Source organism: Ranitomeya variabilis, chromosome 8 (assembly GCF_051348905.1).
Source record: "Ranitomeya variabilis isolate aRanVar5 chromosome 8, aRanVar5.hap1, whole genome shotgun sequence".
NCBI lineage: Eukaryota > Metazoa > Chordata > Amphibia > Anura > Dendrobatidae > Ranitomeya > Ranitomeya variabilis.
Window position 1 is genome coordinate 66,029,179 of NC_135239.1, and position 27,158 is coordinate 66,056,336.

Genomic DNA, 27,158 nt, shown 5'->3' on the forward strand with positions numbered 1-27,158 from the left:
CAAAGACCTCTGTGTGAATGTGACCATACAGGTCCTTCTCAAAAAATTAGCATATAGTGTTAAATTTCATTATTTACCATAATGTAATGATTACAATTAAACTTTCATATATTATAGATTCATTATCCACCAACTGAAATTTGTCAGGTCTTTTATTGTTTTAATACTGATGATTTTGGCCTACAACTCCTGATAACCCAAAAAACCTGTCTCAATAAATTAGCATATCAAGAAAAGGTTCTCTAAACGACCTATTACCCTAATCTTCTGAATCAACTAATTAACTCTAAACACATGCAAAAGATACCTGAGGCTTTTAAAAACTCCCTGCCTGGTTCATTACTCAAAACCCCCATCATGGGTAAGACTAGCGACCTGACAGATGTCAAGAAGGCCATCATTGACACCCTCAAGCAAGAGGGTAAGACCCAGAAAGAAATTTCTCAACAAATAGGCTGTTCCCAGAGTGCTGTATCAAGGCACCTCAATGGTAAGTCTGTTGGAAGGAAACAATGTGGCAGAAAACGCTGTACAACGAGAAGAGGTGACCGGACCCTGAGGAAGATTGTGGAGAAGGACCGATTCCAGACCTTGGGGAACCTGAGGAAGCAGTGGACTGAGTCTGGTGTGGAAACATCCAGAGCCACCGTGCACAGGCGTGTGCAGGAAATGGTCTACAGGTGCCGCATTCCCCAGGTAAAGCCACTTTTGAACCATAAACAGCGGCAGAAGCGCCTGACCTGGGCTACAGAGAAGCAGCACTGGACTGTTGCTAAGTGGTCCCAAGTACTTTTTTCTGATGAAAGCAAATTTTGCATGTCATTCGGAAATCAAGGTGCCAGAGTCTGGAGGAAGACTGGGGAGAAGGAAATGCCAAAATGCCTGAAGTCCAGTGTCAAGTACCCAGTCAGTGATGGTGTGGGGTGCCATGTCAGCTGCTGGTGTTGGTCCACTGTGTTTCATCAAGGGCAGGGTCAATGCAGCTAGCTATCAGGAGATTTTGGAGCACTTCATGCTTCCTGGCACCTGCTCACAGTGCCAAAACCACTGGTAAATGGTTTACTGACCATGGTATTACTGTGCTCAATTGGCCTGCCAACTCTCCTGACCTGAACCCCATAGAGAATCTGTGGGATATTGTGAAGAGAAAGTTGAGAGACGCAAGACCCAACACTCTGGATGAGCTTAAGGCCGCTATTGAAGCATCCTGGGCCTCCATAACATCTCAGCAGTGTCACAGGCTGATTGCCTCCATGCCACGCCGCATTGAAGCAGTCATTTCTGCCAAAGGATTCCCGACCAAGTATTGAGTGCATAACTGAACATTATTATTTGATGGTTTTTTTGTTTGTTATTAAAAAACACTTTTATTTGATTGGACGGTTGAAATATGCTAATTTATTGAGACAGGTTTTTTGGGTTATCAGGAGTTGTAGGCCAAAATCATCAGTAATAAAAGACCTGACAAATTTCAGTTGGTGGATAATGAATCTATAATATATGAAAGTTTAATTGTAATCATTACATTATGGTAAATAATGAAATTTAACACTATATGCTAATTTTTTGAGAAGGACCTGTAGCATCTAAGCAATTCTACAATTCTACTGGAGCTATTCGCACTGTCTCATTGTGTAGGACTAGAATTCATCATCTTATGTGTTTATATGAAGCTTGGTCAATACCATTTTTCCACCACTAGGTGGCGGCGTTGCATTGCTGTTTGCCGCCTGCATTCTCTCCGGGTATCTGTGCTGGTTAACCCCATGCTGTGCCATCAGGTAGCATTGCCATGTGCTAATCAGAGCTGCTTTACGGCTTGTTCCAGCTCCTATGCACACAGACTGTATACAGCTCATTAGGCGGACACTCTGTTCCCCTGAGGAGGCCACTGCTGTTGGTGGAACATTTGGGTGTTGTGCACCATTCACTCTTCCCCTAGAGACCCCCATGTCCTGGTGGTATTATATTGATTTCATTCAGTGACTTGCTGTCGTGACAATGCCTACTTGTACGCTTTCTTGCGATATTATTAGGTAGGTTCCAGGCATTTTAATATTTATAAGGGTTGTCTTTATCTGGTCAACTCATTCTTCGGCTGCAGTCACCCGTTCAGTATTTGACCTCAGTATTTGTAAGCCAAAACCAGGAGTGGAACAGTCAGAGGAAAAGTATAACAGAAACATGTCACCACTTCTGCATTTATCACCCACTCCTGGTTTTGGCTTACAAATCTCCTTTGATTGACAGCTCTGGCTTCATAGAGCCATAGAAGGGTGGAGATGGAGGGAAAACAAGCAGGTGGGAAGGCGTCTTTAATTGTTTGGCCCACACTGATGCATGGAGCGCATGTACTTATAGTCCCTTTAAACTTTGGGACTCTGTCACCCGATTTTTTTGCACAGCAGAATGATGTAGAGACAGAGACCCTGATTCCAGCTAGGTTGCTTACCGCAAATCTGCTAGTTCTCTGACTCCTGAGCGCTGTATAACACCAACTACATCACTGATTGGCTGCTTTCTGTGTACACTGCATAGGCAGAAAGCTGCTAGTGGTAAGAGCATGGTCATCACTAGAGCCAGATAGATTTTATTAATATGGCACCAAACAGTTAAATAAGTGACAAATCACTGAAATCAGAGTCTCTGCCCCTACATCATGCTGCTCTCAGATTAGATGGCAAAAACCTGGTGACAGATTCCCTTTAAATGCTCTAGCCCACCATGTGTCATTTAGAATAACCCCCCAATATTCTCCTGCAGCAGATGCCCCATGAGGACTGCAGCCCATCAGCGTTCATGTGAAAAGGTCACGCAGTTGCCAACAGACCCAGCGCTGCCATCACTGGAAAGGTGCCTGTGCGGGAGGGGAGTAGTAGTTTTATTATTTTACACAGGGGAACTACGGCATTTAAGGAGCTGCCCGGGTAGTCACCAGCCCTTTTGTGTGTAACCACTTGCTATAATCATAATCTGCGATTCTTTACAGTAAAAGCAGTGAGATTTTGGAACTCCTTACCATATGTTGCAAGGCGTTCAAGGAGGGCCTGGGTGCCTTTCTGGAAACCTACATTACAGGTTATGGGCACTAGATTCTGAGATGGGATGTTCATCCAAGGGACTAGTCTGATTGCCATATGTGGAGGTAGGAAGGAATTTTTTTCCCTAATGTGTGGTAATCAGGATTTGTCTCATGGTTTTTTTCTTCCTCTGGATCAGTGTTAGGTTATAGGCTGAACTCAATGGATTTGTGTCTTCTTTCAACCTTAAAGGGAATCTGCCCCCCCCCCCGGACGTATATGACCTATTAATATGGGCATACAGGTAATAGAAATGTTACACTAGTCCTACCTCTATGCCTCATATTATTGTTGCTGAGAAATGTTATATTCTTTCTATATGCTAATGATTTCTTCCAGGCTTCGGGGCGTGCGGTGCCTCGAGACATCCCTGCCTCCTGTCCTCATTACAATACTACCCCCCACCCCCACCCAATCAGCATCAGTTACGGCCCCGGAATCCCGCACCTGTGCCCTGCACTCCCTCAGAAATATGTACCTCATCCTCCTATTCAAGGATCTTCTGTGCAGGCGAGTCACTGTGCACGCCAATAGGATGCTCTCCCCATACAGTCATCGCCAGGAACCATGTGTACATTGCGATGATCATGCAGGGAGGAAGTGGGGAGGAGGTCACTGGAGCACAAGTAACCGGCGCCTGCACAGAAGATCCCTGAATGCAGCGCCCACAGGATGGAGGATGAGTACGCATTTCTGAGGGATTCCGGGGCCGTATCTGACCCTGATGGGAGGGAGGTAGTATTACAATGAGAGGGGGCAGGGATTTCTTCCAGGCACCACACACCCCAGAGCCTGCAAGAAATCATTAACATAAAGACAGAATATAACATTTCATCACAACAAGACCATTAATATGGATACAGGTAGGACTAGTGTAACATTTCTATCACCTGTATGCCCATATACGTCCCAGGGGGTGACAGATTCCCTTTAAACCGTTGCCACTTATGGTGTAGCCCCCCGGGTTTCACTGGAGCTTATAATCTCTTTGTAATTGCTTTTAACTGGTTTGATACATGATGTTTGCATTGTTTATGCATTCTTACACCTTTTTTCCATGATTTTCTTCCATGAGGGTGTATACTGCAGAGGAGCTAACTTTCTTTGTATCACTTAGTGTCAGCCTCCTAGTGGCAGCAGCATACAGTCACGGTCCCGTGTCTCCCACTGAGGAGAAAGAGAAATATCATTTTTTTCTACTTATTTTAAGGGCAGATGGGAGTTTTTGGAGCAAACCCAGCTATAAAAAAAGAAAAAAAAAAATGCTTGAAAGACGCTTCTTTCTAATTTCTAGGGTACATCTACTTTGCTATTCATATTCAGTGTTTTGAACATTTTTTCTCTCTCGTAGGTGTAATAACACTTGATGGGGGGAGAGAGATGGCATGTCATCACTTAGAGCAGCATCAAAACTAGACTCTGTCCAAACAGAAGGTTACAAGAGACACTTCAGGATAAAAAAATACTTCCAAAACGCTTTAGGGAATAAACGTTCTTCCAAAATCCTCAGCGTAAGAACACAGTCAGCCATGTAAATGGGACAGAGGTAGGATTGCGGGGCTTGGACTGGCCGGCGGCTCTACCTACCTGATTGGGACAGTTGCACAGAAATACATGAGGCTGTCACGCTCTGGTCGGGAGAGCTGCAGGTCAGTCCGTGCCTTGCGATTTGATCTTGGCCCGATTAATGCGGCCTAAGAGCATTTCCTGAGGCAGTTTCCACTACAAAACACGGCTTTTGACAGCCTCACAAGAACTGTGTACACCCAGCCCAAGTACACTGCTCAAAAAAAAAAAAAAAGGAACACTAAAATCCCACATCCTAGACATCACTGAATGAAATATTTCAGTTGCAAATCTTTATTCATTGCATAGTTGAATGTGTTGAGAACAATAAAACATAAAAATGATCAATGTAAATCAAAATTAATATCCCATGGAGGTCTGGATTTGGAATGATACTCAAAATCAAAATGGAAAGTCAAATTACAGGCTGATGCAACTTCAGTGGAAATGCCTCAAGACAAGGAAATGATGCTCAGTATTGTGTGTGGCATCCACGTGCCTGTATGACCTCCCTACAACGCCTGGGCATGCTCCTGATGAGGCGGCAGATGGTCTCCTGAGGGATCTCCTCCCACACCTGGACTAAAGCATCCGCCAACTCCTGGACAGTCTATGGTGCAACGTGACGTTGGTGGATGGTGCAAGACATGATGTCCCGATGTGTTCAATCAGATTCAGGTCTTGGGAACGGGCAGGCCAGTCCATAGCTTCATCCTGCAGGAACTGCTGACACTCCAGCCACAGGAGGTCTTGCATTGTCCTGCATTAGGAGGAACCCAGGGCCAACCGCACCAGCATATGGTGTCACAAGGGGTCTGAGGATCTCATCTCGGTACCTAATGGCAGTCAGGCTACCTCTGGCGAGCACATGGAGGGCTGTGCGGCCCTCCAAAGAAATGCCACCCCACACCATTACTGACCCACTGCCAAACCGGTCATGCTGAAGGATGTTGCAGGCAGATCGCTCTCCACGGCATCTCCAGACTCTTGTCACGTCTGTCACATGTGGTCAGTGTGAACCTGATTTCATCTGTGAAGAGTACAGGGCGCCAGTGGCGAATTTGCCAATCCTGGTGTTCTGTGGCAAATGACAAGCGTCCTGCACGGTGTTGGGCTGTGAGCACAACCCCCATCTGTGGACGTCAGGCCCTCTGACCATCCTCATGGAATCGGTTTCTAACCATTTGTGCAGACGCATGCACATTTGTGGCCTGCTGGAGGTCATTTTGGAGGTCTCTGGCAGTGCCCCTCCTGTTCCTCCTTGCACAAAGGCGTAGGTAGCGGTCCTGCTGCTGGGTTGTTGCCCTGCTACGGCTCCCTCCACGTCTCCTGGTGTACTGGCCTATCTCCTGGTAGCGTCATCAGCCTCTGGACACTACGCTGACAGACAGCAAACCTTCTTGCCACAGCGCACAATGATGTGCCATCCTGGATGGGCTGCACTACCTGAGCCACTTGTGTGGGTTGTAGAGTCCGTCTCATGCTACCACGAGTGTGAAAGTACAACCAACATTCAAAAGTGACCAAAACATCAGCCAGAAAGCATTGGTACTGAGATGTGGTCCCCAACTGCAGAACCACTCCTTTATTGAGTGTGTCTTGATAATTGCCAATAATTTCCATCTGTTGTCTATTCCATTTGCACAACAGCATGTGAAATTGATTGTCAATCAGTGTTGCTTCCTAAGTGGACAGTTTGATTTCACAGAAGTTTGATTTACTTCGAGTTAGATTCTGTTGTTTAAGTGTTCCCTTTATTTTTTTGAGCATTGTATAATAAGCAGATCTTGTTAGAAGTGTTGGGCACAACTTTACTACTTGAACAACCCCTTCTTAAATCTTGTAGCCCCCCCCCACATAAAATAGAAACCTTATACTCTCCTCATGCGACATTTGACACTAGATAGAAATTCTGCCTAACAGTAGGGCTGAAAGTGAACTTGACACCTGCTGTCCGATCCACAGGGCCGTAAGTATCAGGACCGGCTGCATGAAATCAGCCAGGTATGTTCAGCTCTGAAACTCTGCAACATTTTAGGGAAAAACATACCGGTACTTTAGCCACCGGGGACAGAGACATTGCTATAGACTAGTCAGACAGGCAGGATCCTAGCAGGTTCTCCCCACTTGCTGGCTTGGATTGACAGTTCGCGTATAGAAACCTGTCAATCCAGGACAGTGAGTGGAGAGAAGTCACCGGCAGCTATTAAAGTATTTGGGTTTTTTTTTTCTTTCTTCTTAAGTTGTACCTTTTTCCTACTCTGCATCTCATTACTGTAGGACAGAGTTCGGCTGTCTGTAGATTAATTTTTGACTTGGTATTTATCCCGAGCCTCATATTGGGGATCGGACCCCATGCTCAGCCGATCTCTTTGGGGAAAGCCAGTATGCCACCATCCCCCCCCCCCCCCCATTGCCTGCACTATAAATTTCATTATTCCAGCTTATTGCAGCCTGTGCAAGGAGAATGTAGACTCTCAGCAAAGATCCCTCACACAACGAGAACACTGCTGTGCCCTTATGAGGGGTATGAGTTTGCAGATCGGTAAGTGCATACTTACTTTTAAGCTACAATCATGAGTCATTGTTCGCCAGCAGATAATGGAGATTTCATGCTAGAAAATAAAACGCATCAGGGAATTTTCTCCCTAAAGTTATATACAAGATGTCCCTAAAGTCTGGGCACAGGCAAAGTAAAAATATATTATACATACATACATATTATATATATACGGTATATATATATTTTTTTTTTAAAGTGTGTATATAAAACATATATAAACATTCATTCATGACAAGCTGCAATATATTTATTTAGAGAATACTTTATTAGTTCCTGTAATCAAACCTGGATAAAGTAAAGACCTTACATATTTTCATACAACAGATTTCTCTTTCTTGCTCTCAGCAGGGCTGAGAGTGGCTGTCAATTCTGTACAAAGCCAAAAAGATGTGTGGGAAACCTATACTATCCCCATTGCAAAAAGATGACAAAACAGCTAAAGAAATAAAATAAAAAAACACAACAATAGTATTTATATATTTATATATATTTATAATTAAAAAAAAGAAGAGAAAAAAAAAAAAAAAAAAGAAACATACAACTAATCTGCAGCTCGTCCTCCGTCTGCGACTCTTCTGTACAGCAGGCCAAGTGAGCGTCATATGCAATGACTTCAGGGCAAGTAGAAAATTCACCTGTGGCTTTTGCCTAACATTTCGGCTAGAAAGATAGTCAAATGCTAAATGGAAATTACTGGCCAGAGAAGTAGTAACAGTCCGAACTAGTAGATGATCACAGTCAATAATTCTTTTAAAAGGGCCGTACATCCTTAATGACCGGCTCACAATTAGTGTATAACATCCTTTTAATTTGAATTCCTTCCTTATACACCAATATCATATACTTTTATCTTTTCAGGTATTTTTGTAACTATTGCAAAACTAAAAAAAAAAAAAAAAAAGGAAAACAAAAGCAGAATCCTTTAATTGGGCAAAATATTTTTTCTTTAAGTTTAATAAGAACACCTTTACCACAACATAGCTGCATTTACAAGATATCTTATTAGAATGTACAGTTGTCTTTTCCAGTACAGAAGTAAAACTTCTGTGTCCCTATTTATACAAAAGGTTTGCTTTATATTACGTGATCTCACTTTTACAGAAAAAAACAAAGTCACAGAAGTTAGATCTTAAAGGTACAGTATAGACTGATATTGTTGAAACGACAGCAGCGACATTGGCGTGGTTTCCATTCTTCTACCATAGCATGGGTAGGGAAAATAAAATGAAGCTAGGCCTCTCTACATAACGGACCATATATTAATGACCTCTGAGGAGCCCGATTGTACAATGGCAAACTCTGCTTGCAACTTTTTAAACCGCATGCACCCTTTTTTCTCTAGAGCCAGGTCGGTGCCAACCCCAAAACATTTCAGGAAAATGTGTTGTGTTGGAGGGGCACAACACAGAAGAGCCAGATATTGGGAGAGGAAAGAGCGGGAGTGAGATGGAGCCGGCTACGTAACCCTAAACAAGACCATAAAGCGTGTTTGGGTGTACATGTGTGATAACGTTGCACTTCAAGCTCGCTCTGGTTTATGGTGGGGTATTGAGAAGAAATGCCAGGTAGTGTTTCTAATGAATCGTATACAGTGTGAGCTTTCCCACATATTACGCTGAAAATACTAAATGCCAGCATTATGCCGCAATCGGTAGTCACAGACAAATCTAGTAGAAAGGAGAAGACTCTGAGCCAACTGCACCCAGAGTCGTCTACGCTTCATGAAATGCTGAAAGGATGGCTTCACCGGTCAGATCAGCTAACTATACCTGCTGACTTCCCTCCTGCATTCTTCAGTGAACCATGAAAACCTTATCCGTACACCTAAGTGTAGTGCTTAGAAGGTAACCGTCCTCCTGGCTGACTCTTATGACTTGATGTCTTCGGTTTTGATGGCTTGAGGTTTTATTGGTCCAGTTCTGATGGGTTTTGTGGTGGTCGGTACCGTAGCTTGAGGCATGGCGGCAGAATTGTCTTCTGCCTTCTCCGGCAAGATCATTGAAGGCTCTGCTATGATGTCTGAAGGCTTGGAAATGACTGGCGCCGATCTCGGAGGTTTGGGCATCACGGGTTTGCTCTGTTGATGTTGCTGCTGTTCAAAGAAGCGATGTGTCGACTGCAAGACCTCGGCTCTCTGTTTTGCCTTAAGGGAAAGGAGAAAAAAAAAGGGGGAAAAAAAAGACGTGTCCCATAAATTAAGATGTGCCAAGGTATATTCATGCGTACGTTTCATTAGGCCGCTTTTCTGTAACGCTGAAAGTGAAAACATTATTACCCAAAGCATTGAGATCAGAAACACAGCGTTACATGCGTTACATGTCGGCAGCCATTCAGGTGATGGCCTGTCCATGTAACCACTCAGAGGATCCCTATACTCTGTAGCATCTGTTACACAACAATTCCCTAATCTGTCACCAGGCTACCCCATCTGAGAGCAGCAGTGACCCAGATTCTTGCAATGTGTTACTTACTGGGCTGCTTGCTGCAGTTTTGATAAAATAACTGTATTATGTGCCACGGGTCTACCACTTCTCTATATAACCCCACCCGCACCACTGATTGGCAGCTTTCTTTGTACACTGCATAGGCAGAAAGCTGAAAGCAAGTTGTGTGGCATGGTTGGACTGCATAGGCAGAAAGCTGAAAGTAAGTGGTGTGGCATGGTTGGACTACATGGCAGCAAGTTTACTAGTCCTCTAGTGATAATCTCCACTAATAAAACAGTGACAAAACTACAGCAAGCAGCCCAGTAAGTAACATCTGTAAAATCAGGGTCCCCGTCAGTACACACCCACACACTATGAGGACACTGGAGTTTTCAGCTGTACATGGGTCAAGTTTTTATTAATCCTGGATAAACACTAAGGCTAGTTTCACACTAGCGTTTTGAGGAGCTGCGGACTTCCTCCGTGAAGCCCCGCCCTCCGCCGCTAGCTCCGCCTACTTCTGCATGCGGCCTGAATACTTATCTTTAACATTAGTTATGCAGGTCGTGCGGCTGTATGCGGAAAAAAAGAAATTGCTACCAGCTGCGTCCTACACTGGTCGCCGCATAGTCAAAACGACGCATGCGGAAGCATCCGCATACAGCCGCACGACCTGCGTACCTAATGTTAAAGATAGGTACGCAGGCTGCATGCAGAAGTAGGCGGAGCTAGCGGCGGAGGTGCGGCCGAGGGTGGGGCTTCACGGAGGAAGTCTGCAGCTCCTCAAAACGCTAATGTGAAACCGGCCCAAGTGGCGCATGAAATCTCATCCCAGAGACCAAACTGACCTTCAGATCCTGCTCCGCCTTTATTGCTGCATTAATTCGCACCCCAGAAGGTGGAATAGGAGGGGCTCGGGACACATGATGAAGGCGAGGGTGGTTCATTAAGCCTGTGGGCATCTGCGGGGGCATCTGGCTGGTCAGTGGGATAGGTGGACGCTGAACAGGGGGCTGGAACGTGTTTGGATGTGGTCCTCGGACCATTGGTGGAACCAAATTAGGTTGTGACAGTATCTGAAAGGGAGAAAAATAAAACAAATGCTTATTTTTTTTATTTATTTTTTTTTAAAAAGGCAGGTAATCGTATAAAAACAGAAAATATATTCTGACAACACCAAACTTGGTCCCATATACCTCAAATTGTGATATGATAAACAGGAGCCCCTCCTAGTGACCCCCTCTATAAGCCAGAGTGAGCAGCATGAAGGGACTCATCGTTTCTGAAGTTTTGGATTTTATTATGAGACTCTAAAATGAGAAGGGATGATGGATCCAGCAGTGGATTCACACATCTGTTGGTCACTGCCTGGGCTGCGAGTCTCCTATGATGCTGCAGAGTTCAGGATGGAGATAAGCAGCTGGTTGGTGACTCACGGATGTGTTAATGCACTGGTGACCATCTATGTCTATAGGGATGCCCCCAAATCTCCACTGATTGCATACAATGGTGGAAACAATGTACAGACGTTAAGTTAAAGGGACTGTCCACTACTCAGACATCCCCTTCTCAATTACTTTAGTCCATCATGTCCAACATCCTATTCTCACCTATGGGGCAGGTGACATTCCAAAGTTGACAGCACTTGACCTCCCGATGCTCTCATGACATTATGTCATGTGAGCCCTGCAGCCAATCTGCCGCTGCTTCACTCTCACTTCCATTAGACAAAACTGACGTCCAGACAAAGAAATGAGAGCTGCTGCCTCCAGATGTGAGTTTTGTCGATTGGAAGAGAGAGTAGAGGCTGCTGATTGGCTGCAGGGCTCGCGGGAAATCCCAGTGCCGACATGGTTGAAACCGCGCCCGCACGTGAGGAGAGTATCAGCTGTTATTTTACATGGGGGAGATATAGTGATTGAGAAATTGTTGTCAGAGAAGTAAACAACCGGGACCGTACCACACGAACGTTTCCCCAAATGTGCCTTCCTACTATTGGGTGGTATAAGATTAAACTAGACCGTAAGTAAAGGAAAAAAGTCACAAAATCTTAGCACAGCCTGGAGTTGGGCTCAAATCTTGCACCCTTCAATGCTTTTCACACCAGAATTCTGGAGTGAAAGCTTTAATGAATCAGACAGACCGTCTTAAAGGGGCATTCTCAAGTTGTCTTTTGAGCAGCACATAACTCTGTAGTCTCCTCACTTCCTAGTTTCTGACAGCCCGCCATGCGAGTGACAGTTCTGACGAGTAGAACTGTATATTATATTAGTAGTAGTAACTATAAAGCTCAGCACACCTTCTGATGTAACACATTCAGCTATCAGTACTTTGTTCTGACTCTACATTGTTATCCCTGTATTTACACATAGGTAATAGAGTTAGAACAAGCACACAGGTCAGGATAGAGAGCCATGGTTAGGAGACCTGGTGTAATAGCTGCTAGGCTGGTGATTTATAACTATGCCTCATCAGAAGCTGAGAAAGGGTAGTGAGCAGTTAACTGCTGTATAAAAATCAATGGGCTGCAGAGAGGTGGCTGGTATGTCAGGAGTTAACCCCGCTACTGAAAAGTAACTACTGCGCACACTTGGCTAGGCACTCCAGGATGAGATCAAGGGAAACTAGCTATACACAAAATCTCTCATTGCGGGAGGACAGCGTATGAAAAAAGCTAACTTGCTTAATGTCTAACTAAAGCAATGTAAACACTTGAAAACACCCCCTTAGGGTACAGTCTCACAGTGGCACTTTTGTCGCTACGACGGCACGATCCGTGACGTTCCAGCGATATCCATACGATATCGCTGTGTCTGACACGCAGCAGCGATCAGGGACCCTGCTGAGAATCGTACGTCGTAGCAGATCGTTTGGAACTTTCTTTCGTCGCTGGATCTCCCGCTGTCATCGCTGGATCGGTGTATGTGACACCGATCCAGCGATGCGATCGCTTGTAACCAGGGTAAACATCGGGTTACTAAGCGCAGGGCCGCGCTTAGTAACCCGATGTTTACCCTGGTTACCATCGTAAATGTAAAAAAACAAAACAAACAGTACATACTCACATTCCGGTGTCCGTCAGGTCCCTTGCCGTCTGCTTCCCGCACTGACTGACTGCTGGCCGTAAAGTGAAAGCACAGCACAGCGGTGACGTCACCGCTGTGCTCAGCTTTCACTTTACGGCCGGCACTCAGTCAGTGCGGGAAGCAGACGGCAAGGGACCTGACGGACACCGGAATGTGAGTATGTACTGTTTGTTTTTTTTTACATTTACGATGGTAACCAGGGTAAACATCAGGTTACTAAGCGCGGCCCTGCGCTTAGTAACCCGATGTTTACCCTGGTTACCCGGGGACTTCGGCATCGTTGGTCGCTGGAGAGCTGTCTGTGTGACAGCTCTCCAGCGACCACACAACGACTTACCAACGATCACGGCCAGGTCGCATCGCTGGTCGTGATCGTTGGTAAATCGTTTTGTGAGACGGTACCCTTAGGATTAAGCACTTAGTTTGAGCAGACAGAATCCATTTAAATGAACAGACCTTTGGACTCATGTTTCTTGGAAAGTGGTGTGGAAAGATCTTTTTTAATCCTAGACAACAGCCAATTTAAAAAGAATGTGTCGTCAGAAAAGCACCAATTGCTTAAATCAGGTTTTCGAGTTATATGCATTTAAACTTTTTTTTTTTTTTGCATATTACAATCTGTATTAAATAAGATAAAATTAATAATCTCGCAATTTTCACACTGGGCATTTGGGCTTTTTTTTTTTTTTAATTTGTGGGCCTGTCCTTTCAGCAGGCTCAGTATCATCAGAGGCAGGATTACAATGACAAGCAAGACCTCTATACACAGCTGATAACATAGGATCCGCCAATCACAATAGATGTCACAGCTGACCATGCACCCCTTTCCTCCACAATGACCATTAGATGCTTTAATACAAAACATAGGGTCAGGGTCAGTTCATTGTGGCTATGTACATGTGTTGTTTCCTGAAACAGCAAGAAGAAATAGCCTAAAAAAGCCCCAGTGAATTATTTGTACACCAAGAGCATGGCCACTGGTCTGTAAAATTCTGCAGATTTTTACCCTTTAAGAGTGAAATAGGTGGCGATTCTAATGCAAAACCTGCAAACAAGCAGAAAGCGTAAATTCAATGGGACAAATTTTTTTTCCGATTTTTATTACCTGAGGAGGAAACTGTGGTGTGGGGAATGGCGGCTGTCCCATTCTTACACTGGCCGACGATGAAGGAAATTGATGCTTCTGGTAAACCAAGCTGCTCATTTTACTTGACTGGCTACTGGGGCTAGTTGAACTTGCCCTAGAGAGACAAAGTATGGAGTATAATGCAGGCTGTACAAGTTATGCAATGCATCTAAAATTAATTCGTCCCTACCTATTCTGAGTGTATCATAATTTAAAAGGACAGAAACCCTGATTCCAGTTATGTACCACTTACTGGCCTGCTTACTGTAGTTTGATATCACTGTTTTATCAGATCATAAGGGGACTAGTAAACCAGATGCCAGGTAGTCAAGCATATTCAGGAGATACAACCCCCTAGCATTGATTGGCAGCTTTCTGCCGATGCGCACTAAAACACTGTGCGCTCAGATAGCTGTCAATCATTGAGAGGGGTGAGGTTATACAGAGTGCAGCATTCTGAGAGTTTTATCAAAAAGCAGCAAGCAGCCCAGTAAGTGATGCATCACTGGAATCAGGGTCTCTGCCCCTACACCACATTATCTGAATCGGTAGCAAAAAACAGTCACATATTCCATTTCAAGAGTTACATTTTTTACATAAATTACATCAATGTGCAAACTGCTGAAGGCTAATGCAGCCATTATAGGACAAAACAGGACTAAGCTTACCGAAAAGGACTGGAAGTAGGTGTAGTGCTTCTTCCTACAGGTGGAGTACCAGGCTTGCCATGGTCCAAGCCACTGACATAAGGTTTAAGATCTATCTCGGTCACCTACACAGAAGGAGATACATAAATATACTCACATAACAATGCAGTGTGCGGGGATGTGTGACTACGTCTGGTGACATTTCAGCAGATGTATTTCCACACTCGTATACTAGCGCTTCACAGTATACCACAATAGAAATCACATAGTTATTAGAGCCGACCAGAAGAATAAAACCGCATGGGACAAAGAAGGCCAAGTACTCAATACTAATACAAATATTGACAATTAAAGGGGCGGTACAAGATTAGAAACAAGAGCTCAGTTTTTCCAGAAACAGCGACTCTTGCACTGCAGGACAGCCTCACGCCCTTAACTAATAATAAGCTACAATATCAGACATGTCCCATGGGCTAGAGTGATAGTGTTTCTGCAAACAGAAACTTGTATAAAAGAGCTAGAAATAGGAAAATAAAGACCATCTTAAATAGCGCCTTACCTGTCCATGCATTGTGCATGAGATTTCAGATCAGCCCCTTTAAAGTCAACCATGTTTTTCTATTCCTGGAACGCCCCTTTAACACTTAAGGAGGTATTCCCATCTCAGATATCCAATCCCAATATATAGTAGGTGTAATAATAATATTAACAAATACCTCCAATTAAAAATGCAGTATAATTCTTCTGATTCGCTATGTCGTTTACCCCATGTACAAGGCGTTGCAGTTGCTTTAGGTAACCATGGTTACGACCACATATAGTGAGTTAGTTGCTAGTGGTCTTAACCTGCCATTGCAATCCCCTACACATGGGGTGACACTGTGAATCAGCAGAACTATGCTACATTTCTAATTCAAAGAATTTGAAATCATTATTATTATTACACCTACTACATATTGGGATAGGATCCTGGGGATAAAAATACCCCAATTAACCCCCAGGCCATTTTCCGTTTTTGTTTTTCGCTCCCCTCCTTCCCAGAGCCATAACTTTCATCATTCGCTGTCAAGAACTGCTTAAATCTGTCTACAATTCTGTTGGCAGTGAGGGATTAATTACATTTCCTGCCAATATAAGTCTACGGAGAGAGAAGTTGGAGGGAGACAAGATCAGAAAGAAACGAGGGAAACTGCTAAGGCTGCAGATGCAGAAGTTAAAAACTGCAAAAAAAATAACTAAATAAAAAAAATGCAGGTACGCGCACACGACCTGAAAGTGCAGTTACTCTTTAATAACATGAAAAGACAAAAAGCATTATATCAGGGTACACTAATGTATACCACACAGTGGGACACAGGGACCGTCTGCCAGGCCCATAAATAATAAAGCGGCGGTGCACATGCATGGCCTGTTACATTTATCTGGGATTCTGAAATGTAACAGGCCATGCATGTGCACCGCCGCTTTATTACTTATGGGCCTGGCAGACATAGTTGAGCTCCATTTCAGCAGGGCATTTCGGCGTACTGCTGTCAGAATTGGTAGGGGTCCCAGCAGTCGGACCCTCAGCGATCATCAAGTTGATAGATAGCAGATAGTTTGCTGAGCTCGGACAACCCCTTTAAGCATCAGCTATATGGATCATTTCCAGTACTTTCATGGCTTCTTCCCCCATGCCCATTATGTCAGCATATGGTATTTCAATATGCAGTAACAAAATAAAAGCATCAGCCGATTTTTATCTAATACACCGGTTTCCATTGGTCGCATCTTTAAAGCGAAGTCTGTTCTGCAGCCATGTTATGCAGGAGATGCTCTCTACATTAATATACAGGTTTTTAGGAGTCCAGGGGCGGTCCTGCACAGTGATTGGCAGGACCCCCTGTGGGACTACTAAGTGCAGAATAACTCAGACAAGTGCTGTACAACTGATGTGATATTTAGTTTTCTATCCCAGTAGGGGACAGACATGAAGACAAGGCCTCGTCTCTGTAGCCGGGTCCTAGATGGATCAGCCGACTCCACAATTTACAACTAAAAGGAGCTTCATGCAAACATCATACATGTAATCTTACATCACCCAAAGAGAATAATTGTAGCGGTCACCTTGCCGGGGGCAGCGATCATTCCATGCTGACTGCCAGAAGCTATGAGGCCACGGTAAGCCTGGCTCACTTGACTGGCCCTAGAGAGACTCTGGTGTTGCGCTTGAGGTGCGGGTGGCAGAGTTTGAGATAAAGCAATGAGGGGCTGCCCTCCAGTAGAACCAAAGTTGGACAACGACAGCTGCGATCCCTGCAAAGGTACAGTCATCTGGAAGTACAAGGTTAAGATAATCTCACTAATACAGAATTCAAGTTAACAAAACATGTGTGTGCAAATTGCCTCTTAAAACCCTGCTGTTCTGTTTAGATTTCACATAAAAAAATTGTACCAAATAAAGTAAACAAAAATAAAAAAAAAAAAAAATTCCCACAGAGAGTACCCCCCTAATGACGAAAAGTCAGGGACCCTCAAGTCTCAGAATCACACGCTGAATTTTTATAACATTATAGAATTTCAAAAACAGTCATTTTTGACCAACAGAACAGCAGGTAAAGGACTTCACTCTAGCGCCACCTATTGGAAATGGCAATCCTATAAAGTCACAATCGACCTTTACCATATGGATAAGGTAATAAAGTCATACGGCAAGGTTTGTTACAGACTTTTAGGATTGCTACTTCCACAATAGGTGGCATTAGAGTTCAAGTCCTCTTCCTCTCTGAAGAGGCAATTTGCATATTGAATTTCCCCGAGAAGCATTGCAATGCATAAAAGTCTCCTCACATTGGCATGCCAGGCTAGGCAGTCACTCTCCTCCACAACTAGAAACATTATCCCTTATATACAAGAACATTTGTGAAAACTGGTAAAAGTTTTTGAAACCTTTCACTGGACTTTCTATAGGAGTCCATACTGGGATTTCAGTAGATCCTTGAACAAACTTTGTTCACTACAAAGCTACCGATTTAAAACGTTAATTGGGAGAGAATAGTAGAAGAGCCTTAGTGCGAGAGTGCATCATACAAAAGGAGAACTCAAACATCGCTCAGGAATAGAGTGGAGCGAATTTTTCAAAATTCAGTTCCGATTACAACCGGAGGTGAATATTGTTTTTGCAATATTCGCTGAACACAGCCGAATGTCAATGGAGCAGAAATTACCGAATATGATTGGAACCGATCATCAAACAAATTCGGCACGAATATGGTACCAATATGGCAAATTCAGATCCGGCGACCAATTCCGAACATATTCGCTCAACTTTATTCAAGACACAGATCGCTTGATAACAGATCACAAATGAACCCCCCTTTGCACAGTGGATAAATGAGTTGTGAAAGATTTAGATCAATTTGGCATTCCCTCCAAAACATCACATCTTTTGCTTACACAGTGTATCTGAAATTGCAGCTCAGACACATTTACTTTAATGCGGCTGAGCGGTCAGAAGTCATGAACAAAGGTGGTGCTGATGCTGAAGAAACCAAAGCTGACCTGCTGAAGACCTGTCGGAGACTGAGCCGTGTTGTAGAAGCTGGTCTGACTAGGCTGCTGCCCAGAATACAGATTAGAAGGCTGGCCGAGCCCCTGTCGTGTCTGTGGAGGTGAAGTGAAGAGGAGTTGTAGGTTTTCAAGTAGCCCCCCAAAATAATTCTATAAAGCAAATCACTGTTCTGCTGAAATTAATATCTTACCTGAAGAATATGTGTATCGATAAGTTGAGATCCTCCCAAACCAGACTGACCAAGCTGATGTTCATACAAGATAGAAATGGGCTGGGTGTTGGTGGTCTGCTGATACGCCAAGCTAGACTGAGCTTTAGCAAGGTCCTGGTGTTGTACTCCAGGGAAATTGTGTAAGGTAGCACCAGACAAGACAACCGGTGAAGGCTGAGACATATTGCTCTGTAGATATGCCTGTTGAGACCTATGGAGAAGGTTGGATGATGGAAGGAGATTTCAGTCATACACTAATTTACTATTCGCTTCTCATTTACATTCTCTCCATTAGATGAACCAGTTATTACCAAGCTGGACTGAATGGACCTACCTGTAAGGCTGGAGAGAGGGAGTAAAAAGTTCTTGGGCTTGGGATACAGGAGGAGCAGGTGCTAAGCCAAGCTGAGCCTGGTGTTGACTTTGGAGGGGAGCGTAGATGGGGATTGGAATCTTAAAAAAGAAAAAAAAAATTGGAAATGAACAGAAGTCAGAGGTGATACTTTGTTCATCAACAATGAAATGTTTTTTTTAGGATACTAGTGAAAAAAAATTAAAAACTGACAATGATAATGCGTCAAATTACTTTTATAAATGATCCCTTATCTTAACTCGTATTCATAAAACTTACTTACATCCCTTTATTTTTCAGCATGCACTGTAATACTACATGCCCTAGGATTAACTTTTACCCTACATGATACCCCACTCGCCCTTTGGCTCTGATCAATCATTCCCTCCTGCTGGGGCACTTGCTATGGAGCCCCCAAGTAGAGAGCAAACAGCAGTCACAGTGGCAGCACCACAGATAGTATGTGCTTGATGATGGACAACAAATGATGAAAATGATTAGCAGCTTGGTCTCTGGCCATGTCGATAGTCCACGGCCACCGAAGTAGACATCTGCCAACTTCCTACCTGCCAGCATCCCCAGGGCTTCTTCTCTGATTACTAGACCTGGCGTCATGCTTGCGTTGATCAGGAATGACGACGACATAGTCTAATAATCAGAAGCGGTGCCGAGGATTCAGGCAGGTAAGAGGTGGTTTGGAGGACACCTGAGTCCTGGGAATTTCTTTGATCATCTCTATGGGCCAGCAAGAAAGAAGGGAGGTAACCCTCTGGTCAATTAAGTCCATGTGTTCATATACAAGAAAAGTACATTACTCCTGACACCACGTATCAGGCATCGGCATCTGGTTTGGCAATTCAGGACATACTTGTAAATGAAGACGTATTGCTGGGTTCCCATCATGAGATGAATGCACACAATTTGTACATGATACATAACCCCTTCAATTTTTATTATTTCTTTACAGTGATAAGCACAAAACCATCCCCACAAACTCACTTGGGAGAGACTCGGCTGGAATCCTTGCTGTTGGGTTAGGGTTGGAGGACCCAATCGTGCATGCTGAGTATTAAATAAGTGACTTGTGTCCATATAGAAAGCAGGTATCTGTGCAGCCGGCCCTGTGCCACAAGAAAGAAAAACATAAGAAACATTAAAGTGTTAAAAAAACATTTGGTGATCACATTGGAGAACACAGGAGGCGCTGAGGCTGCATTTTCTCTAGCTGAGAAGCAGCTTGCTGCAGTAGAGACCCTCTTATTCTACATAAAAGAAAATCCAAGCTAAAAAAAGTGTAAAATTAAAGAAAGATGGAATACCTGCTGCAGACTGGGAGACATAGACCTGTGGGCTCTGCTGCTGTGCCATTAATGAGGTCATGCAGCTAAGCTGGGAGAAGTGGCTGGCGGAGGGCATACCGCTGCTGCTCTGGAGCTGCTGAGGCTTTACTTTGCAGATATTAGGAGGGTCGGACGTTGTGGTCGTTTTTGTGCTGAGCGATGATGTTGTGTATGTTCCACCACCTAGATGGAGGAAGCATCGGGACATGATATATACTGGATGCATCCAAGAGAACATTAAACACCAGTAGTAGTTCCCATTACCTGATAAGGATGTAGTTGGCGTCACTGAGGCTACTGGGATAGGCGGCATGGATGCACTGGAGAAAGAATTGTAGGGAACGCTACTGGGCGGAGGCGGCCCAGCATTTCCACTGTTGGCAGATATACTACCAACCCCAGTGCTGGAATTGGAGGAAGCCCCTACTACGGAGGTGCTGGTAGGGGGGGCGGCAGAGGTGATTGGGGAGCCTTTTTCAGCAACACTAGGGGAGTTCTCCCAGGCCTTGCGAGCAGATTCCATCTGCAGAAAACACCACATAAAACAGAATAAAAGTCAGCAAGAATGTTGGATGACTTGACGCTAAACAGACAAAATCACAAGGACATCACATAAGTATCAGTTTCTGAAATATCCAACTGCAAATCGCAGGGACGAACACCATAAGGGTGGGCTCACACACTGCGGATTGGGAGTAGACACTCAGCAAGTATCCAGAGAAAACATGTTCCACGCCACCAACATCTAGTAGACAAGTGGATCTCCTGCTGACACCTGGCATGGAGAATAACGCCTTTAGACTTCTAGTATTACTTTCTGCATATATGCACCGTACCTTCAGAGTCAGGTCTACTGTGGCAGGAGACACAGGAGTTAGGCTTGAACTCTGCTGAAGAGTCTCTCTCCGAGACAGGGGTAGACTGTGAGGCAGGGGTACCTGTAATGACAGTTTTCGGTTGGAGACCGCTCTCGGGTGTCAAATCAAAGACTGGAGGAAGAGAGACATCAGCCAAACTTACATTAGGAACCAAAGTAGCCTCCATTTTGGAGCTGCCTGCAGATGCAGTGTTAGGCAGGGTGTTGGGCAGGGAGCTGGGCAGGGAGCTGGACAGGCTGCTGTAGTCTGTTACAGTTTCCTTACAGATAAAATAAAAAAAATGAATACTTAAGGATTTAGTCCCAATACACACACACACACACATGAGATTTCCACGCATGGCGGGCTCCTAGTACCTTGGTGCTTGTGCCGAATTCAGGTGCAGACACAGACAACATACTGGTGATTTCAGTGGCCACCTCGGTGATAACTTTAGTGTCCTTTGACGTGACAGGTTCGGCTGTGTGAACGGTATTTGGAATCTGTTTTTCCGGAGTCTCGGGCTCAGACTGCACTTCTTTTACTTTGCGGTTCTTTAATGATCGCTCCTTACCAATAGGACCTGGTTGATATTCCTTGTTCTGAATTACATTGAGATCATGTATCTAGGAAAAAAATATATTACAAAACGTGTTACATAAAATGTGTAACATAGTATTGTGGCAGCTGCCACCAATAGCAATGTATCAAGGGTTCTAATAAAATAAAAATGATGTAAAAAATTTATGGAGCAAAATGTAACTGGTGAGAGGCGGGAGGAATAGCTATACTCTAACATATCTAGATTCTCCATTGTGGGTGACCAACTAGCCTTAAAGGGATATTCCAGGCTACAATAATGATCAGCTATCCACTGGATATGCAATATTGTTAGATCGGGTGGGTCTAACAGCTGCATTCCCCTAATCTCCCATCACTGCAAGACCACAGCCAGGAGAAGTAAATGGATTGGCCCATTGTACATGGCCCTGCTGGTCCACTCCAAGCATTGCCCACAGGGCTGACAATGGCCGAGAGCGAATAACTGGAAAGTCAAAAGTGGTAATATTGTTAAACAACAAAACACAAACTACCATTACCTTCTGAGACTTGATTGGGCCAGCCCTAGGCTGCTTTTGTCTTTGCTCCTTTGGCTCAGGCAGCGATTCTGTTTTTTCGGAGATGGACGGAGCCCCTTCATTGTCACTGTTGCTGGACGCAGGGGCGCCAAACTGAATAGCTTCCATTGTCAAGTCGACTGTGACATCTTGGCCATTTTTGGATGTCTGTAAGGAAATACCCCTCAATTTAAAGGTGAGAAACAATCTACATACCCCATCATCTTAGTGTATTGTATACAGTGTGGGCTGATTGTACCTCAGAACTGGTGGCGGACACAAAACCTGTTAGAGGTTTATTCCAGGCACTGGAAGATGGCGGCTGTGGAGGATTTATAGGTCCCACTAAAAAGCAAGTTACACATTACATGAATATAGTCTTACTTTCTACTAGAATTTACAAACAATTACTCAATTTTTACAAGTCATTAGTACAAATTAACAGATGTCTAGTCAAGCCTAGCAGGAAGACCCCTGTTATCACCTACCCACCGATCAGCAGAGTGTGGAGTATTTATCCCCCCATTAGTATGGAGTGGCAGAACGCATGTTCAACAAAGGCGCCATTCATTTTCTATAGAGCCGCCGGAAAAAGCTGCAAGCAAAGCTCTCCAGCACCATCAAAAATTAATGGAGCCGTGGTTAGGCAGGCAGCTGCAGTCAGATCCCTTCTGATCAATAACAGATCACCTATCCCAGCCTTTCACTGAACAACCCCTTTAAATAAGAAATCATATTCGGTCAGACTTTAAGCTCCATTTGGCACCTGAATTCTGACAGAACTCCCAAAGTGTGAACATGGCCTTACAAAGCAGCTGAAAAGTGGATTCAACTACATCCAGTCCAGCAGCATCTCCACACCCTTCTCTAGTGGGTGGCAACAATGTATCAGACAGAAGTTTCCCTGTATCTGACACCACTGCATCCACTTCTCAGCTGAGAGCAAGATTAGCTACAGCCTGTAAATGCAAATTAGACTGTTCTCAATCTACGGTTATTAAGCACTTATGTAATCTGTCAGTTGGATTAACCCTCCTAAGCCGTGTATATGGGCACGTAGGGTATAGAATAAAATTATACCTTGAAAAAGTGCAATCTAATGTCTTATTCCAGAAAAATCAAAGTTTTTCTTAATATGTAAATGAGCTGTTAAGATCTATGGGCCGGACATACTGTAGATCTCCCCGGGAATCTGACGAGCCTACTATAAATGCAAGGGGATGTCACCATTGAGACATGTAGATCAGGAGAGCAGACTGTCAGTGATTTCATGTCTCACACTGGTAACATGTATAATCTCTGAAGGCAGATTATTGCAGAGATCTATGTCCAGACCATAGATCTTAACAGCTCATTTACATATTAAGAAAAACTTTGATTTCTCTGCAATAAAACATCAGATCGCAGATATCAATGTGTCATTGATGTGTCATCAGCTTCCTGTAACCTGTGTGCCCATACACACAACTTAGAAGGTTGATCCTACTGACAGATTCCCTTTAATTCTTGGGAATACAGTAGAGGTTACTTACTTTTCTTGGACAGGTCATTCAGAACATTCGGGGCCGTTATCTTGCTTTCCCATAGCTCTGTTCCCAGAGCACTAGGTGGCTGTGATGGAGGTTGCGGTTTTACAGGTGCAGAAAACTCGGACCCGTTTGTTGCCGGCTGTGTCTGGGCAGAAGCTGGAGGTTGATTGGAAGCCATTGCAGGGGGTACAGATGGGGTTATACTTTGTGGAGCAGTAAGCCCGGAGGATTGGGCCTGCAGTGCGGCCGCTTGCTGCTGCTGTTTCTTCACAAAACGGGGCGGAAGCTTCGAATTTTGGCCTCGTCCCTTCTCACCAGAACCCTTTTTATTCCAAACCTAAAAGTATTTCATCAGAACAAGTCTAATCATTTCACTGAACCAAACACAACTATACAAATGGTATGCACCGTGTTGTAATACATTTACAGCCTGTCTGTGCCCCATGTCTCTTAGAAGATTGGATATTTCATGCTCTGTGCATTATAAGGAACACAAAGAATAAATGAGAACTATGCCATGACAAGAGACATCTTCAGTGTCTAACGAAGAGTAGCATATCACTTCTGATTCTTTATATAAAATCATTTCATCTTTGTGACTGTCTTCCCCCCAAGCCACATCATCATACTCTGCACAGTGGTCAGAAGACTTGCATGTATCTTTCCTACCCTACAATCACAGCCGACAAGAGCAGACCAGTAGACTGCAAATATGGCCAATTTGCAGCACAATGGACAGCACTCCATTTTTTAGGCTTTATAGGGGTTGTCTAGTCCAAATCGATAAGTCTGCAGTCACTCTGTGTGCCTGCAGACTCATGAATACCCCCAGATAGTGCGCTGCGGGGATTTGCCGCTTTCAGACACGGGACGGAAATGTATGTATGCGCAGGGCCATATTTTCCACTAGACACTTGCCTAGGGTGCCAGGTTGCGGGGAGTGGCACCTGAGCAAGATTTTTTATTTTTTTAAATTTAAGTCTGGGGGACATCATACTCACCCTCCTCCAGCGCAGCGATGCCAGCAACTCCGATAGTCTCAGCGCCGGCAGCTCTGCCTGTGCTCATCTGTCACGTGGTACCGCTCATTAAGGTGATGAATATGGACGCAACTCCACTCATAGGGGTGGAGCGCATATTCATTACTTTAATGAGCGGTACCATGTGACCGCTCAACACCGGAAGGAGCTGCAGGCCCCGGGACGAAGCAGGGAAGTGCAGAGACTGCGCCAGGAGTGTGAGTATAACGGGGGAGGGTGAGCCATGCGATATTCACCTGTCCCCGTTTCACCACCCTCTGCCTGAACAGTCAATGCAGAGACCCTGAAGACACAGCGGCACGCGGTGGTGGAAAGGGGACAGGTGAATATCGCAAGTGCCGGGGGCCTAAGCCAGCGGCGACTTCGGCACCTGACCCCCATAGCACACCAGTGTCTCTGTCTGCTCAGGCCCCCGGCACTCGACACCCAGCGACGAGAGGTGATTATGTCTTTTTTTATCGCAGCGGCAGCATATAGGGCATATTATTCTATAGAGCATCTTATAGGGCCATCAACCTTTATGGAGCAGCATATGGGGCATATTATTCTATGGAGCATCTTATGGGGCCATCATTAACCTATGTGCAGCATTATATAGGGCATAATATTCTATGGAGCATCTTATGGGGCCATCAACCTTTATGGTGCAGCATATGGGGCATATTATTCTATGGAGCATCTTATGGGGCCCATCATGAACTTTATGGAGCATTATATGGGGCGTATTTTGTATGGAGCATCTTATGGGGCTCCTGTTTCAATATGGATATTCAAAAACATTTAACCTACTGATGTCTCAATCAATTTTACTTTTATTGGCATCTATTTTAATTTTTGAAATTTACCAGTAGCTGCTGCATTTCCCACCCTAGGCTTATACTCGAGACAATAAGTTTTCCCAGTTTTTTGTGGCAAAATTAGGGGTCTCGGCTTATACTCGGGTCAGCTTATACTCGAGTATATACGGTAATTCTCATTTTTTTATTTATGTTAGGAGTGCACTGCACGCTGTCAGGATTCTCTCGTGCTGGCGATTTACATACATGCAGTCATGCGATGACTAGACATGTGTGGCCCCATTCAATGAAAATGAACTGAGCGAGGCCACGTCTAGTCAGAATGTGGTCAGAGTATACAAATCACATGCTTGTGCTGACATGACTGTCCACCGGCAAGGGAGAATCCTAAAAAAGTGTGCAGTGCATTATTTCTTTAGAAATACCCTGGTTTAGGGAAAGAGGGAAAAAAAGAGACAAGTGCGGCGCTTCCTCTGAGCGTAATACGTTTTTACCAACAGTTAAAAAAAATTCTTTTAGTTATGGTTATGCTCACTTTCTATCGGTAAGAAATGCAAATTGAGATTCTCAAGGAATCAATTCTGTAGGCAACTCTTCTCCGTATGTTGTATAATCCAGTAAGGTGTGCAGCTCAATTTGGAGAACTGAGATCCTGCTTCGGATCCTGATCCCCGATCCCGCCCTGCTAATCCCTTCTAGGAACCCTCAGAAATAAGAAAACTTGGAGGTTGTAACATCACTTTATAGTGCTTATTGTATGTCTGTTTTTTTGTTGTTTTTTTTGCTACCTGATGAAGGCTGCACTGTAAAAATAGCAGCCGAAACGCGTTGTACTGTATTTTAAAAAAATATTTTACAAATATATTTTATTTTTTTTATTTTGAGAAAATAAATGAATTTTTATTAACATTTTTTCACTGGAAGTGGATGCATTAAAAAAATCCATAGGTGCTTAGTGCCACATTTGCTTGGAGTTTATTTTCCCTTTGCAGTGCATTATTTGTGAGAATTCAGAAGCCTGTGATGTCAGGATTCAGCTCTGCAGGTTCCAGTAGTCGTCACATGGACAATTCACTCATATGTGACTTTCATACTTGTGGTCCTGTGACACCGAGCTTCTCTTCTGCTTCTCTCAGTTTTTCACTGAACATTGAGAGCATAAGGGAGAGGAGCTCGTGGGTACATGTCTAAGTGTGCAAATCGCATATGTGCTCGGGAAAGGGGGTGGAGGGGGGGGGGGGGGGGGCACCAAAATGAATTCTTGCCCCGGGTGCCAGAAAACCTAAATACACCTCTGCCGGTATGCTACTGCGAGCGGTGATTCCAGGGATCTGTGGAGGGATGTCTGTGCACAGTGCAGCACAGGCAGTGAGGCAGGGACTGAGTGTTTGGCACAGAGAGAGAATGGAGACCCGGAGACTGCCCGTCCCAGTCTACGCCGTAGCCCTCATTATCATAAGAATATGTCAGTTAATAAATTGTTTTTCTAAAGCTTTACAGTGTAGTTTTAGGTCAGGGATGAGCTAGCAAGGTGCAGAGACAGGTAGTGATGGCTACTTGCGAACATGTGCAGCGAGACAAAAAAACTCTGCTAGCAGCATTTTTTTTCCATTGCTGTAAGTACCGCATTTGCAGGATCGCGGCAAAACCGCAAGTGCCGCACATGTCCACAAGTCCCATAGGGAATGAATGAGGCCGAACGCAGCGTTGTCGTAAGTGATCCGTTAAGCGGCAGATGCAGGAAAACTGCTGGATCTGCTGCAAAAGGCCACATCAGCGATTTTTGCCAAAGTCACTGCCGATAGTGTTTTTGCCAAAGTCACTGCCGATAGTGTCATACTCACCAATAGGTGAGTGCCTAGGGCAGTGT

The 27,158-nt window shown here is 44.3% G+C and overlaps 1 protein-coding gene across 5 annotated transcripts in view; it reads right to left on the reverse strand.

Moving 5' to 3' along the window:
- Nucleotides 1-7,451: 7,451 nt before the first annotated feature.
- PRRC2C (proline rich coiled-coil 2C) overlaps nt 7,452-27,158 on the reverse strand; it is a 117,925-nt gene continuing 98,218 nt past the window's right edge. For 4 of the 5 annotated variants that reach the window (XM_077278512.1, XM_077278513.1, XM_077278511.1 and 1 more), the window contains exons 19-35: nt 23,455-23,788; nt 22,182-22,267; nt 21,905-22,090; nt 21,182-21,430; nt 20,968-21,084; nt 20,784-20,885; nt 20,212-20,470; nt 19,927-20,130; nt 19,607-19,728; nt 18,590-18,708; nt 18,235-18,466; nt 18,035-18,136; nt 16,601-16,807; nt 14,516-14,619; nt 13,827-13,962; nt 10,484-10,711; nt 7,452-9,352 (exon numbers count right to left, since the gene is read on the reverse strand). In XM_077278512.1, the coding sequence (XP_077134627.1) occupies nt 9,077-9,352; nt 10,484-10,711; nt 13,827-13,962; nt 14,516-14,619; nt 16,601-16,807; nt 18,035-18,136; nt 18,235-18,466; nt 18,590-18,708; nt 19,607-19,728; nt 19,927-20,130; nt 20,212-20,470; nt 20,784-20,885; nt 20,968-21,084; nt 21,182-21,430; nt 21,905-22,090; nt 22,182-22,267; nt 23,455-23,788 (3,063 nt within the window). In that variant the 3' untranslated portion in view covers nt 7,452-9,076. The remainder of the gene's footprint in view (nt 9,353-10,483; nt 10,712-13,826; nt 13,963-14,515; nt 14,620-16,600; nt 16,808-18,034; nt 18,137-18,234; nt 18,467-18,589; nt 18,709-19,606; nt 19,729-19,926; nt 20,131-20,211; nt 20,471-20,783; nt 20,886-20,967; nt 21,085-21,181; nt 21,431-21,904; nt 22,091-22,181; nt 22,268-23,454; nt 23,789-27,158) is intronic. The other variant, XM_077278514.1, reaches the window with a different exon arrangement.